General features: G+C 31.9%; 1 protein-coding gene across 1 annotated transcript; it reads right to left on the bottom strand.

The window, feature by feature from the left end:
- Positions 1-7250: 7250 nt before the first annotated feature.
- Positions 7251-15533, bottom strand: LOC114331134 (eukaryotic translation elongation factor 1 epsilon-1). The gene is made up of 4 exons (XM_050643766.1): positions 15337-15533; positions 15110-15280; positions 11122-11217; positions 7251-7574 (listed from the first exon to the last, which is right to left on the bottom strand). Exons 1-4 carry the CDS (start codon positions 15415-15417, stop codon positions 7425-7427), a joined length of 498 nt encoding a protein of 165 aa, XP_050499723.1. The 5' UTR covers positions 15418-15533; the 3' UTR covers positions 7251-7424.
- Between the last annotated feature and the right edge of the window lie 53 nt (positions 15534-15586).

Consider the following 15586-nt stretch of genomic DNA (forward strand, 5'->3'; position numbering starts at 1 on the left):
TTAATCAAATTATTAGTTTGATTTTTGTCGAATTAAAATACAACAAAATATAGAGTAAGAAAACGATATATTAGATGAAGATTTGTAGAAAGTTTGTTCGTAATCAGATTATGTAAATTAAAGCATTGCCTACTAATAGGTAAAAGTACATTATTTTTTTACATTTTCAAATAAGTAGGTATGAAGATAATTTTTTATAGCAATACAACTGAAACATTTAGAATTATTATTATTATTATTATTAACATTCAATAAGAATAGAGGATTAGAATCCTATTATACTCTAAAAGCTAAACAAATTTTGGTACTTAGCTGTTTTACACTTATGCTGATTTACATATAATTAAATTAAAAATACAATCAATTATTATCGAGTCTATTCTTAAAACTATTTGTACTAGGAGCCATAGCGACATAAGCCGGTAATGAATTCCAAGCATAAACAACCCCATTTGATAAAAAGTTTAACCTGATGTTGGTTCTGCAGAGTTCTCTTCTTAGCTTTCTGGGATGGCCTCTTAACCGCTCATCTGTATTTATTGTAAAGAAATTTCTGAGTGAAGAAGTTTCGTAATGAAATGAATTGAATGTTGTAATTAAGTCGCCTCTAAGTCTGCGGGCGGATAATGGAACTAAATCCATGATCCTTAAACGATCTTCATATGAGGGACGCACCAATGAATACGGGATCCGTGTTACTCGTCGCTGTACATTTTCCAGCATATTTACATCACGCTGAAGAACCGGACACCACACTGAATTAGCAAATTCTAATATAGGTCTCACATAAGTTTTATACAATTTTGCTAAGGTTCGACTGTCACAGGACGAAAAAACTTTACTAATAAGATATACCATGCGATTGGCTTTATTACACTGTTGCAACGTTTGAGGAGTCCAGGACAATTGTGAGTCTATTAACACGCCGAGATCAGAGTGACAATCGGTCTTTTTTAAAACGGTGCCGTTAATAAAATAATTTAACCGAGGGTTATTCTTGCCGAGATGAAGAACGACACATTTTTCTATATTAAGCGGTAGCAACCAGTCAGTACACCATCGAGAAATGCTGTCCAAGTCTTTTTGCAAACACTGAGAGTTTATTTTAGGATTGTTGTACAGTTTTGTGTCATCCGCATAAACCGAAAACTTTGATGAAATGATGTATTTTAGCTCCGATGTAAATATATTAAACAGTAGTGGCCCTAAAACAGATCCTTGGGGGACTCCACTTATCACGTCATATAGGGGGCTACTTGAAGACTGTATTCTTACTGAAAATTTTCTTTCACTTAAGAAGGCTGAAATCCAGTTTAACAGTTGCCCGCGAATTCCAATCCTGTTTAATTTTTTCAAAAGCCTTTCCCTTGGAACTTTATCGAAAGCCTTGCTAAAATCTAAGTAGATAATATCAATATCCTGTCCCATATCTACTTCGGCAGTCCAGTCATTTAGGCAACATAACAAGTTGGTAACAACTGATCTTCCACTGGTAAAGCCATGTTGTTCGTTCGGGATTATTTGATGCTGGTTCAAAAATATGTGTAAATTATCCACAATAATTGATTCCATAACTTTGGATATAACTGGAGTGAGACTAACAGGCCTATAATTTTTGGGGTCGAGTTTATCTCCTTTCTTAAAGATTGGTTTCACCCGTGCTTCTTTCCAAATAAGTGGCAGAGTAGCAGAGTGGAATGATTGTTCCATAAGCAAATGGAGTGGATATTTAAGAGCATTTGCACATGATTTCAAGAAAGTAGGAGAAAGATTATCTGGTCCTGGAGATTTGTTGGTGTCAAGTTCTTTAAGTTTTTTAAAAATATCATCAGGAGAAAATTCTACTGAGGTAATAGAACTATGATTTACGGGTTCATAATGTAAGTCTGGGAGCGGGCCATCAGGTTCTAAAGTAAAAGATCCGTAAAAGCTCCTAGCAAAAGTTGTAGCCACTTTCAAATCATCATTTGTAATATCACCTGAGTCTGTTTTTAATTGAGGAACAGAAACTTTTGTGTTTATGGAAGTTCTAATATACTTATAAAACTTCTTTGGATTATTGCTGTCTATAATATTTTTTTCATAGTTTCTCCTAGCATTGCAAATTTTTGTTTTCAATAGATTGGCAACTTTCCTATGCGTAACAAAATCATTCTCCAAACGTGATCTTTGATACTTTTGCCAAAGAGCTTTCTTTCTCTTAATCAGTCTTTGAATATCCCAATTAATCCAGGGTTTAGAAGGAAATGTAGTTATAAGTCTTGAGCTTGTATTCTTTTTTATGATGTTGCTACATTGTTCATGAAAAATATTCCAGTTTTCCTGTACATTTGGTAACGACAGGGCGGAAGCCCAGTCAACCAGTGACACATCATGATTAATACCTCTATAATCAATAAAATATCTTGATGAGTATAGTTTTTTTGGATCAGTAACAAGAATTAACTGCATTTGGAACTGAAGAATTGCATGATCGGATTTAGCAAAAGGGGGATAGTATTCTAGATTGTTTATTAAATCATTATCAGAAGTAATAATTAAATCCAAGATGGAGGGTTGCTGCCCAGAACGGAAACGAGTTGGTTCAGTAACGATTTGTTGGAGATGTGAATCTTGTACAAAATCAAGAAGAAGTCTAGATGAAGCATTTTGAGGTACAGGATGTGGCCATTTTAAATCTCTATGATTGAAGTCACCGGCAATAATTAGGTTTTTGTAAGTTGAAGCTAGAACGGATAAAAAATTAATAAGTTGAACATAATTATTATAAGCAGTATCAGGCGGTCTGTAAACACAGCAAATCGTAAAAGATAAGTGTTTATTATGAAAGAGAAGACATATTGCCTCGAAGCCAGGAATATTGGAAGGTAAAACAGTTACTGTAAATTGAGAAAAAACAGAATCTAACACATAAATGCATACTCCACCTCCAGTCGAAAGCCGGTCGTTGCGGAATATAGTATAACCTTGTACATCTATGATAGAATTAGGTATATGTGGTTTAAGCCAGGATTCTGTTATAAGCATAATAGCAGGCTTCTCTAAATCCATATAAGGAACAAATTCATTGAGTTTTGCCATTAAAGAATCAATATTAGTATAAGATATAGAGAAATTAAGAAAATTTGACTGTTTCAGTTTTTTGATGGTACAATAGAGGGGGTTCCTCTGATGAACTTTATAGTAATATCAGTCTCGCCTTTAGCCTTTCGATCATTTAGCTCCTTTCTCAACTGATCCAAATACTCCATTTGCTTAGGTGTTTTATCATCTCTAATAATAAATTTATCAAAACGGGTTCCCGTTAATGAGTTCTTGCGTTTAAGAATATCCTTTGCAATTGATGCATTGTTAAATGAAAGTTTCATTAATTTTGGTCTATTGGGTGAAGGTTTGCCAATTCTGGTTATGCTAACAGGAATATATGTGGGGTTGAATTCCCACACACTACCCCCAAAATATCGGATGCTAATTCTTCATCATGCTTTTTACGTTGATCGATACTGCCTGTACTTTCTGGAGCACCAACAATAATTATATTCTGAGCTCGCACCATCCTCTCAGTTGCCTCCGAAACAACTTCTTCAAAAGTTTGTGGTGACATCTTTTGGTTTGTAATTTGTGTGCTTAGATCATCAAACTTTTTATTTAATTCTGACATTTTAGTTTCAAACTCATTTTTAAAGCCTTCAAAAAAAGATTTTAATTGATCAAGATTACCAATATTTCCTGAACAATTATTACAAAGAATCTTAACGCTTCGTGATTTATTTCTAGTCATTCTAACATCTTCGGCGGATTGCATTCCAACACACTTCAAATGAACAGTAGATCGACATCCGTCACACATTGTTGTTGGCGTAGACCCTAAAGCTGATCGACAATTCTGGCAATCACTCATATTTAAAGCTGTTTGACCTTGGTAACGATAAACAATTATTGACTAACCTGTTTATACGGCAGAACAGCTTCCAGATATCTTCTAATTACTCGCTTAATTTATGTTGCACAGATTTTAATTTTTCACTAATATTACCACTATAATTAGACGATTAAATTGATGCCAATTAAACAATACAAAAATAACTATTTCCTTGCAAAAATAGCAAATAACTACGAGCGATTTTAATAAAACGTTCTACACAGTACCGTGTTTGGTTATAAAGTCAAATTACGTACCTGTGGCTTTTCAAAACTATTTAAAAAGTCACTATAATTATAAATTTGATTTTATTTCTGTCCTCACAACAATAAAAACTAAAATATACATTTTTGTTTGCCGATAACCTCCATATTGAACAATTATTGACAGATCATTTCAACACCCAATCAGAGCCCGTATAACGGCTAATACCACACTGTCGGTGTGCGCATGCGCCCAGTAAAATAAAAATTCACTCCCAATCGCGCCTAAAGAAGTATAACTTCAAAAAAAGTGGGGGTTGATGCGGGGCAGTAGGGGGTTAAATTTGAGGGCATGAATTTTGCCTGAAAATTCGTCCCATTATAAATTATAAATTGACGTGTTTTTTTGAATTTTGAAGAATCTCTTGGTTTCTGGGGGGGGGGGGGCGGGGTCAAATTTTCGTTGTTGGAACACACTGTATATGGGAGGTCATTGCCAGAAAACAAGCCAATAAAATACAGACCTCCCCTTTTCCTCTCCGGTACTTCTACTGGGGATTGCAAAATGAAGTCTTTACAGATACCCACTGTTACATGAATTTAAACAAAGGATAATGGAACAATATTTTATTGAATAATGTTATGTTTGGACCTAGTGTAAACAGTTATATAGAAAATATAGTATGGGATCCGAATATAGGTTGAACTGCACCCATCTGCTTTCCGGATGAAACAGTTTAATTAATCCACGAGAAAAATAAAATTCCTGTAGCTTGCTGTATACCATAAATCCCAAAAATACGAGATTGATTGTAAAAGGTATATTTAAAATTCCCTAAGTAAGAGTTACATTAAGACAAAACGTTTTCGGATTAAGAAATCCATCATCAGTGTTCCTAAAAGCCAAAAAATAGCATGCCTGAGCCACCAAAATGTTTTGGGTAAAAACCCTTTAAATGTTTATACAGTCGGAAAAATGAAAAAATACCCATGAACGATCACATCAATTACTTATTTTGTATTTGCTGTCTTTTTCTATAACAAACGTTTGTTATTTATAGAAAAAGACAGCAAATACAAAATAAGTGATTGATATGATCGTTCATGGGTATTCTTTCATTTTTCCGACTGTATAAACATTTAAAGGGTTTTTACCCAAAACATTTTTGTCGCTCAGGCATGCTATTTTTGGCTTTTTAGGAACACTGATGATGGATTTCTTAATCCGAAAACGTTCTGTTTTAATGTAACCCTTACTCAGGGAATTTTAAATATACCTTTTACAATAAATCTCGTATTTTTGGGATTTATGGTATGCAGCAAGCTACAGGAATTTTATTTTTCTCGTGGATTAATTAAACTGTTTGAACAGATTTGAAATGAGCATTGAACAGACTCTAATCCCGCACAGACGTCTAATCCTAAACTACGCACAGAATGCGAATACGGCCAGGTTCAGAACATGGAACACCTACCACTGAAGTGCACTGTGCCCGGTAGGTGCACTCTTGATCAATTATGACATGCTAGCATTAATTCTTTTAACGTGGCTCGTTACTAGCCGGAGAAATTTAAGACATTTGGATCCGGACACAGAAAAGTAAAGTAAGTGTGAAAAGCAGATACTTCAGAAGAAAACAAGCAGTTTTTCAGACAGATCTTTAATTAACGACGTTCTACACCTTCGTTGCGGGGTATGCCTCTCAGAGGAAAGGGGGGAAACTTATATGCAAGCGAAAGTTGGTAACAATGCATTTATAGCGGAATACTCAAATCATATGTTTCAGTATTGAATACTTTATAAAAATAAATTATAATAAATTACGGAAATTACGGAATAAATTACGGAATTAATTATAATAAATAAATTAAAAATAAATGGTACGGTAAACAATCCTCATTTTTTAATATGTTATTCTTTACAAAAAACCTTTAATTTAAGCATAAATAATTAAAAATCGTAAATTTGGGTCAAAACTTATTAACTTTTAAGAATTCCCATAAGAGCCCATGTTAAAACTTAACGTTGACCCATAATAGTAATTAAACGGCACTGTAAAACAATTTTTAAAAAATCAAGTCTTAGTTTTTTGAAGTAAACTATAACATACTAAAATTTCATGCAAATCCTTAATTCTTTGCCGAAGGTGTAGAACGTCGTTAAGTTGATTATCTTAGTGAATAGCCGTTGAAAGTGTAAAAATACGGTAGGTAATAGTTGTAAAAATAGTGTAAAATAACTTACAGTGATTTCAAATATGCAGTGTACAAGGATAGCCCCATGCCTACTAAATGAGAATCAGCTTGACAACGTTGCCATTCTTCACGGCAGCGACCTTGAGAGGTAGTATTAGGCAAATACTTGTAGTGAATATTAGATTATAGATTAGATACCTCGATTTGCAGCGTTTTGGATGTGGTATTAATATTCTTCTTCTTCAGCCTTCAGAAATCCAACTTTGGACATAGGCCTCCCCCAATTCAATCCAGTGTTGTGTACTTTGCGCCACTTGCTTCCTCCAAAGTTCTTTATGTCATCAGCCCATCTCATTTGTGGCCTTCCTTTGCTTCTTCTTCCTAACCACGGTCTCCATTGTTGTATTTCATGATTCCATCTTTTATCCTTCAGTCGGGCATTGTGTCCTGCGAAGCTCTATTTTAATTTGGCAGCATGTTCTCCTGCGTCTTTTACTTTGGTTTTGTTTCTAATCCATTTATTTTTTTATCTATAAGCCTCACCCCGAGCATTGATCTTAATATTACACTTTCGTAATTGTCGACTTTTTTTCGTCCTACCAATTCAGTTTGATATGAATTCTTAGAAGAATATTCAAAATTTCAAAATAGAATTTTACCAAAACATTGAAAATTCGGATAGCCCGGAAGCATGGTCCGGGACGCCGGGACAGGACTTCGTAATTCGGGCTAGTTGGTCACACTACGCATACTGTATGATTGACTGTTTGAAGTTCTACGCGACAGTCTACAGTTTATATCTTATATCCATAAAATAACTTTACTGTATGCAGGTATTCCTTGCCTGGCAAATTCCCAGTAAGGCAGCCTTCCTTTTTTAGATTAAGGAAACGTAATTATAAAAGAAAAGGAGAGATATGAAAAAAATATTACATCTGTTTATTTTTTATTAAAGGTTTTTTGTCTACTAGGTATGTTTAACGAGAAGAAACAGTTTAATGTGATGTCTTAATTGTAGAGGAACACAAAATGTCAAAAGATATCAATAAAATATCAATTTCTACTTCATTTACAAATAAATAAAGAACGTAATAATATCTTCACTAATGTCTTGCTGGAACTAATGTAGCCAAAAAGTTTGAACTGAAATCAACAACTTTGTATTTTTGTCTCAGAGATTCATCCTGTTGTAGATTATCAAACCATCTGCATACATGTATGTATTTCTCCTTTTCAAGGGTAGACAAGGAATTCTAAAATCGATAAATAAATATAATAAGTCATGTACAACAAAAATTATACTGAAGTATTTATAAAGTTGCATGCATAGAAATCGGCCCACCTAAAAATTTGGTCATTTTTGATGTCCCGTATTTCCTAAACCTGTTAGCCGCTTTAGTGAGTTTTTTTAACATGTTATAGCCTTATTCTTTAACAATACCGCTGTAATAATATTATTGCTAAACAGGTAAATTCTCATTGTATACCGGGTGTACAAATTAAACTGTGTTTTTTTTCTCAAAGTTCACATCACCCTGTGGAATATTTTAGTATTTATAAAATACTGAAATTAAAACCCAACTATAGCATCATGTTTTCTTAACATTCTGTTTCTTGATTCATTCCCTTATATTGGACCATAAAAAAGTTAGGTGATTTAACAACTAGCATTGTTTTTATAAAATAATGACAGTTTGCTTTATAATCGTATGTCCGCAAATGCTTCGTTTCCGAGATAGGGGATGTTGAAATTTTTCTTAGAAGCTGACGGTTTATTTATTGCTTTAAAACCGGTTGAGATATGCAAATGAAATTTGGTGGGTTACAATTAAGAATTTAATATTCACCATTGGCGCGCTCGGGTAATATGACCGATCATATTACCCGTATGCACGCCAACGGTGAATATAAAATTCTTAATTGTATGCCAAAAAATCTGCAATAACTATCTCTAAAACCTACCAAATTTCATTTGCATATCTCAACTGGATTTAGAGCAATAATAGTACATTCTTTCACGGTTTTTGCTGTAAATTTTAAAGAACCGCTTGGATTGACATGCAGTTTGGCATACGCATAGCATGTCAAAGAAAAAAGTGATATGGTGCCCTGGGGGTGAGTTTAAAATATATGTCCAAGATAAGTCCGGAAATGGATAAACTAACTAATTTTAAGCAACCTTTGTTCTATAGAGTTATATGAATACTTTTCGAGTTATTTGCAAGTGAATATGTTCATTTTTCAACAAAATGACCACGTTTTTAAACGGTTTTTTCGCAAATAAAACGTAAGCATTTTGTCGAAAAAAATATTCTTATCAAAACTATAGCCTATAAAAAAGTGAAAAAAACGGTGTATATAATAGGTCCCTATACCTAGCAAAAGCAGAGTTATAGCTAATGAAAAATAGGTTCATATTCGAAAAATTCCAAATAGATTAATTCAATGTGAATTGAAATATCCAAATAATGAAGCATTCTTGGGGAAAATACATTACAACTTTTTTAAAGTGTTTATAAAAAGCTTTATTTCTGTTTTTATATAAAAAAAAAGTTCTAGCATCAAATGTAAGCAAGTTACGCTCAAAATAAAGTTGGTCCCTTTTGTTTTGGCAAAAAAAATCAGGAAGATCACCCCCAATTAGCAACTTAAATGAAATTAATCGTTACCGCTTCACAAGCTACTTTACTTATGTTGTGTTTATATGATCTGTAAGTTTCATCGATTCAAAGTGCTTATTTATGAAAAAAATTTGGTTTTAAAGTAAAATTTTTAAAAATTTTACAGATACCAAAAATCTTAAACAATAAAAAGGTCGGCTTTACTTTTCTGAATATTTTGTATTTTTTTGTTTTTCTGTAAGACAAAAATTGGTTAAGATTCGGTGTTTCTAAATTTTGTATACACTCGTGATAAGTGACTCGTTCAAGCCCTTTTAAAACAGCTTTTTCAAAAATAAGGACTTTGAACCGATGAAACTTACAGATCACATGATCAATAGATACGCGTGTAAAAAACTTATGAAGTGGTAACAATTAAGTTTATTTGAAATGCTAATTAGGGGGTGATTTTCCCGATTTCTTACCAAAAAAAGGGACCAACTTTATTTTGAGCGCAACTTATTTACTTTTGAAGCTAAAATTTTTTTTAAAAACAAAAATAAGCATTTTTTAAACACTTTAAAAAAGTTAAAATGAGTTTTCCTAAAAAAAGTGCTTCATTTTTTGGTTATGGTACGTTAAATTATTCGATTTGGAATTTGACGAATATGAACCTATTTTTCATTAGCTATAACTCTGCTTCTACTAGGTATAGTGACCTAATACACCATGTTTTTCACTTTTTTACGTGCTATATTTTTAATAAGAATTTTTTTTTCAACCAAATACTTACTTTTTGAGTTATTTGCGAAAAACCGTCTGAAAACGTGGCTATTTTGTAGAAAAATTAACATATTCACTCACAAATAACTCGAAAAGTATTAACTTGGTGAAAAAACTTTATAGAACAAAAGTTGCTTAGAATTAGTCATTTTATCCATTTCCGGACTTATTTCGAACATATATTTTTCACCCCCAAAAGTGGGTGACTCACCCCTAGGGCAAAAGCACATATCGGCACAATGTCACTTTTTTTCTTTGACTTGTTAGCTATGTGTATGCCAAATTTCATGTAAATCCAAAAGGTTCTTTAAAATTTAGAGGTTTTGCAATATTTTACCTTTACATCAGAAGAACATACTACATATAAATAAATCGTCAGTTTGTAAGAAAAAACTTAACATCCCGTATCTAAAAAACGAAGAATTTGCGGACAAATGTTTATAAAGCAAGCAGTCATTATTTGTTCATGCAGAATTACTCCTTAGTGTTTGTCGAACTTATTTAGAAACACCCTGTACTGATGAAGAACATGGCCAGTTGTTATAGTAACTAACTTTTTTATTATCCATCATAAGCGAATGAATCAAAAAACATAATGTTAAGAACTGAGACTATAATTGGGTTTTAATTTCAGTATTTTATAAATGTTGGGAGTGATGCGAACTTTGAGAAAAAAAAAATTATTTATACACCCGGTATACAATGAAAATTTACCTGTTTAGCTACAGTATTATTACTGTTTGAATGTCCCATTTACAGTTCAATGAAACCGGTTAATATGGCCCCCCTTAATAATTGCACCGACCTTATTGGTTGTCTTAATAATGTAACTATAATATCTCTGAAAGCAATTTCAATATATATTTGGAATATCATAAAACTTAGATCTTTTGTTTTAAATGAATAAGCTTCAGTTTCTCCTTCATTGGTGTTTATTTAAGAAAACAAGTCTCCATTTCAGTTAGTAATAGCGATTAACTTTTGTTTAAATTTGTTAATAGTTACTTATGTTCTAGAGTAGTTGTTAGTTATATTCTGTACTTCAGTTTCTCCTTCATTGGTGTTTATTAAAAAAACCAAGTTCTCCATTTCAGTTAGTGATAGCGCTTAACTTTTGTTTAAATTTGTTAATAGTTATTTATGTTCTAGACTAGTTGTTAGTTATATTCTGTACTTACTAAACTCATTGTTATAAAACTGTAGTTTTTAAAAACAATAAATGTCTATCTATCTATCTATCTATCTACAGTATTATTACAGCGATATTGTTAAAGAATAAGGTTATAACATATTAAAAAAATCACTTAAATCGGACAACAGGTTTAGGAAATTTGGGACATCAAAAATTATCAAATTTTTAAGTGGGCTGATTTCAATGCATGCAAGTTTAGTAATGAACTGAAGTAACTCAACTTACCATTAATTGAACTAGTACATAAAATAACAAAACATCAGCTATCGTCAGCCTGTGTGAAACCAAATATGTCTTCAATGCTAATATGTCATTGAGTTCCTAAAAAAAAGTATTTTTAATATAAAAAATTGGAAAAATAAATATCGCTGCTTCGCAAGAACGTAGGCTTAAGTCCAAATTTGACGAAATTGACTTATTAATGCAGATATACTAAAAATAACAGTATCTATCGCGTGAATAAAGACCAGTGACGTTAATAATTATAGTCGCTAAGAGATGACACCAAGTGTCAATATTTGTTTAGCGCGAAATTAGTTAAATACTTAACATTTCCGTATGAATACAGACCCAAGTTAGTTACGCAGAATAGCGCAGAATATGAAGCAGTTTGTGCGTTTACTTCTCGTTAAGGACGACCGATCTTATGCTTACGATTAGTTTTTTGTGAAAAGTCTCTCTAAAATAAGGACCCTTTTTAGTTAGGTCAGCGTTTTAACAAAGTTGAAGTAAATGTTTCTGAGGAAAAAAAGACTTAAATGTAATAGGGGTTAACAAAAACACTTTATAAATTTATCAAGTTATCACAGTTTGTATTTAGATATATTTCTAACAAAATTGTATATATGCTTTTTATCATGAGGATCTTTCAGTGCGTCACAGTTTTTCGATTTCTTTCTAACGCATTAAATTGCATGTGACAGAAAAAACACACGTCGGTGATTACATTTCGGACATTTGTAACATTTATTCTAGTTGTCAATAGATGGCGCTATAATCGAAAAAAAATTATTTACGAATTATATAATATATCTACGAATATAATCTGTTCAATTTATAAGACTATACAAATCAAAGAAAATACTTATCAATATAAATGCAATAAACACAAATGATTTGATTTTATGCCGAATTGCAAATAAAATGTGACAACTGTCAGATTTAACTAAAATGTCATGTCACTAAAATGTATATTATCACGGACTTACCTTTTTTTCTATCATTTGTGACATACTGAAAAATGCTTATGAACAGAAGCATATGTAATTTCTTTAAAGTAACAACTTATTAGGAGTTATGCTCATAATCATTTCCATAAAATTTTAAAATGCCTCTCCTCTAAAATCGTCTTTTTTGACTTAAAAGCCTACGTTCTTGCGAAGCGGCGGTATATTAAATAATAATAAATTATTATTAATTAAATTAATTATTAAATATTGATTAATTTTTTAGGCTTTTTGACTTATGGTTCACAGATGGTGCAAGTACATAGTACCTTTTTGTTATTATTTTAATAATTACACCAAAAGATGAAAGATATTTGCTTTCAGTTCAGTGCTTCTGTGGAGGTGCTCTGACGAGATTTATGAAAATAAGATGCACATAAGCACATAGTGGAAGCCCTATTCTGAAATCAAATATCAATCATCTTTTACTTTTAGTTCATTTTTATTTACTTTTGTGGGTACAAAGCAACTAGTAAAGATTGTTATCACAGTGAACAACAAATCATGAATGGAATTATAGATTCCCTTGCCGATTAATTCATCTCTAATACTAACTCTAATATTAATACATCTCTAATACTCTATTCAGCTTTAGATATACATATTCACATCTTAAAAAGCAAGGCTGATAATAATCCGAATTCTAGTTTCTGACTTTTTTAACTTCTTAAAAAATAGTTTCTGGCTATGATATATCGCCGCTTTGCAAGAACATAGGCTTAAGTCAAAAAAGATGATTTTAGAGGAGAGGCATTTTAAAATTTTATAGATATGAATATGGGCATAATTCCGAGTAAGTTGTTACTTTAAAAGAATTACCTATACAATTTTGTTACAAATATATGTAAATATACACTGTGATAACTAGTGTTAAAATCAGGGTTTGCAGGTTTAAACCAACATGGTTAAAACCATGGTTTAAACCAACTGGTTTTTTAAGAATAAAATCTGGTTTTTTATTGAGCCTCCAAACTGGTGATTTTTTACTGGTGTTTTTATTTAAAGTTTTTAATACAGCTGCTGCAAATGAAGAAAATTAAGATAAATAAATTCAATTTTAATACTTTCCAACTTGGTAATTTTGAATATTATTACGTTTGAAGATATTTTTTTTGTTATATTAATTTTTTGTGTGTGAAAATGAAAATAAAAGATGTCCTAATTACTTTTTTTCATTGTTTATTACTATTATTTTATATAATAATTTATTCAATTTTAAAGTATTTAGACTTACTATACTTTGTATCAAATAAACCTGGTTTAAACCAAATTAGCCGGGTTTAAACCAAAAAACCTAATTTTTTGTTCTTTTTTTGGAAAAAACCTTGGTTTTTTCCAACCCTGGTTAAAATGGTTAAATTTGATAATTTTGAACCCCTGTTAGATTTGAGTCTTTTTTCCTGAGAAACATTTACTTCAACTTTGTTAAAACACTGACCTAATTCAAAAAGGTCATTATTTTAGAGAAAATTTTCAGAAAAACTAATCGTAGATATAAGAATGGTCGTCTTTGACGAGAAGTAAACACACAAATTGCTTCACAGTCTGTGGCGTATATAACTTCAGACTGTATTCATATGAAAATGTTAAGTATTTGACTATTTTCACGCTAAATATAGACACTTGGTGCCATCTCTTAGCGACTATTATTATTAATGTAATAGGTCTTTTGTCTTTACGACAGGTACTTTTATTTTTAGTATATCTGCATTAATAAGTTCATTTCATCAAATTTTGACTTAAGCCTACATTCTTGCGAAGTGGCGATATGTGAAGTAAAAAAGTAATAGGGGTTTAATGAATTTCTGTTCCCCTCATTGCTTTTTCCATATTTTCTATATGGTGGCCATGATATAATAGTTCAAAAAGTAAACTTAGGGATTTGATAATTAAGATATAAAAGTAAATACTCTATTATAACATATTAGGTCTGAATCCCGCGTATGAAAAAAAAGTTGATTAATAGCAAGCTGAAAATTTGTTAAAAGCTTAAGGGTGTCTAGTCGAATAAACTTTGATATATGGGAACACTGGAACAGGGGCAGTTTTAATTGTGGAACAGGTTAAAAATTTGGAACGGTGGCACCACGAAAACGGCACATTTATTTTGTCCGACAGAACAGACTTAAACTCTCCGAACATAGATTAAACTCTCATGCAAAAATCAGACTGCTATTTATCACCTGTCATAATTCCTGTCAATTGACATATTCTACATGTTCCACTCATTAAAACGCCCATTTGGTAATAAATAGCAGTCTGATTTTTGCATGAGAGTTTAATCTCTGTTCGGAGAGTTTAAGTCTGTTCTGTCGGACAAAATAAATGTGCCGTTTTCGTGGTGTGACCGTTCCAAATTTTTAACCTGTTCCACAATTAAAACTGCCCCTGTTCCAGTGTTCCCATATATCAAAGTTTATCCGACTAGACACCCTTAAGCTATTAACAAATTTTCAGCTTGCTATTAATCAACTTTTTTTTCATACGCGGGATCCAGGCCTATATAGGCAGACAAAAAATTAAACAAAAAGCTAACTATTAAAGGTTACAAGACAGATCAATATGGGCAACAAATGAATGGGTCCGCTGAATAACATTGTAAGCTCACTTGTTGTAATCACTTGTTTTTAAGAAATAGAAAAAATTTAAAAATTATAACAATGGAAAACATACATTTTAAGGGTTAGTAATACAGTTTGTAAGTACAAATTAGAAACTGTACCTTACTCACCCTTAAAATGTATAAGCTCACCATTATCACAATTTTAAAACTTTTTCTTCTTCCACTTCTCAAAAACGAACAATGTGGCGCTTACAACGTTATTCGGCAGACCCATTCAAATATAGATGCATATTATGCCTCTATATTCCTTGGTAAGGGGTAGGAATACTCAATATACTTTGCTTAGTCTGACACTTTAAGTGATTTCTAAGCAAAATCATAAACACAAATATGCTCTCATTTCATACAGATACCCTGCACTCACTTTTAAGACTATTTTTGAATTCTGAACATTATCCACATGGCTGGCATAAACTAGAACATACTCTATCCACTGCTGGATTTCCACTCTTTCCAAATCGTTTCTTGGGCCTAAAGCTGAATTGGATTTGTTTAATAGAGTAAAAACTGTGCTTATTACTGTAGAATTGGGTGCCTAAAATATAATCAATATTAAATAGTTGTAGATTATGATTTCAATAATTTAGGTACCTTATTAGCTTTAGGATTATCTAATTTTACTTTCAATAAAGTAGCTATAGGATTTAAATATTTGTGTATATTCACAACCATAATTACAGTATATTAAAACTTTAGATTTTAAATTTCTTTTACAGATTTAAAATCCATTCACTTTTCAACCCAGAACCATAAGCTGTCAGTGTCAGTGTCAACTCTGACAACACTTTTTGGTTATATACTATGGACAGTATGGACTCGTATTTCTGACTTGTCAACCAGG

This window comes from Diabrotica virgifera, chromosome 2 (genome assembly GCF_917563875.1).
Source record: "Diabrotica virgifera virgifera chromosome 2, PGI_DIABVI_V3a".
Classification (NCBI taxonomy): Eukaryota; Metazoa; Arthropoda; class Insecta; order Coleoptera; family Chrysomelidae; genus Diabrotica; species Diabrotica virgifera.

Bases quoted from the DNA above. Each gene is read 5' to 3' on its own strand.
- LOC114331134 (XM_050643766.1), bottom strand. From the start codon at position 15,417: ATGGTTGTGAATATACACAAATATTTAAATCCTATAGCTACTTTATTG. The intron at 15,281-15,336 runs GTACCTAAATTA...ATTATATTTTAG, and splicing joins ATAATCCTAAAGCTAATAAG to GCACCCAATTCTACAGTAAT. The intron at 7,575-11,121 runs GTAAGTTGAGTT...TATCGATTTTAG, and splicing joins ATGTACTAGTTCAATTAATG to AATTCCTTGTCTACCCTTGA.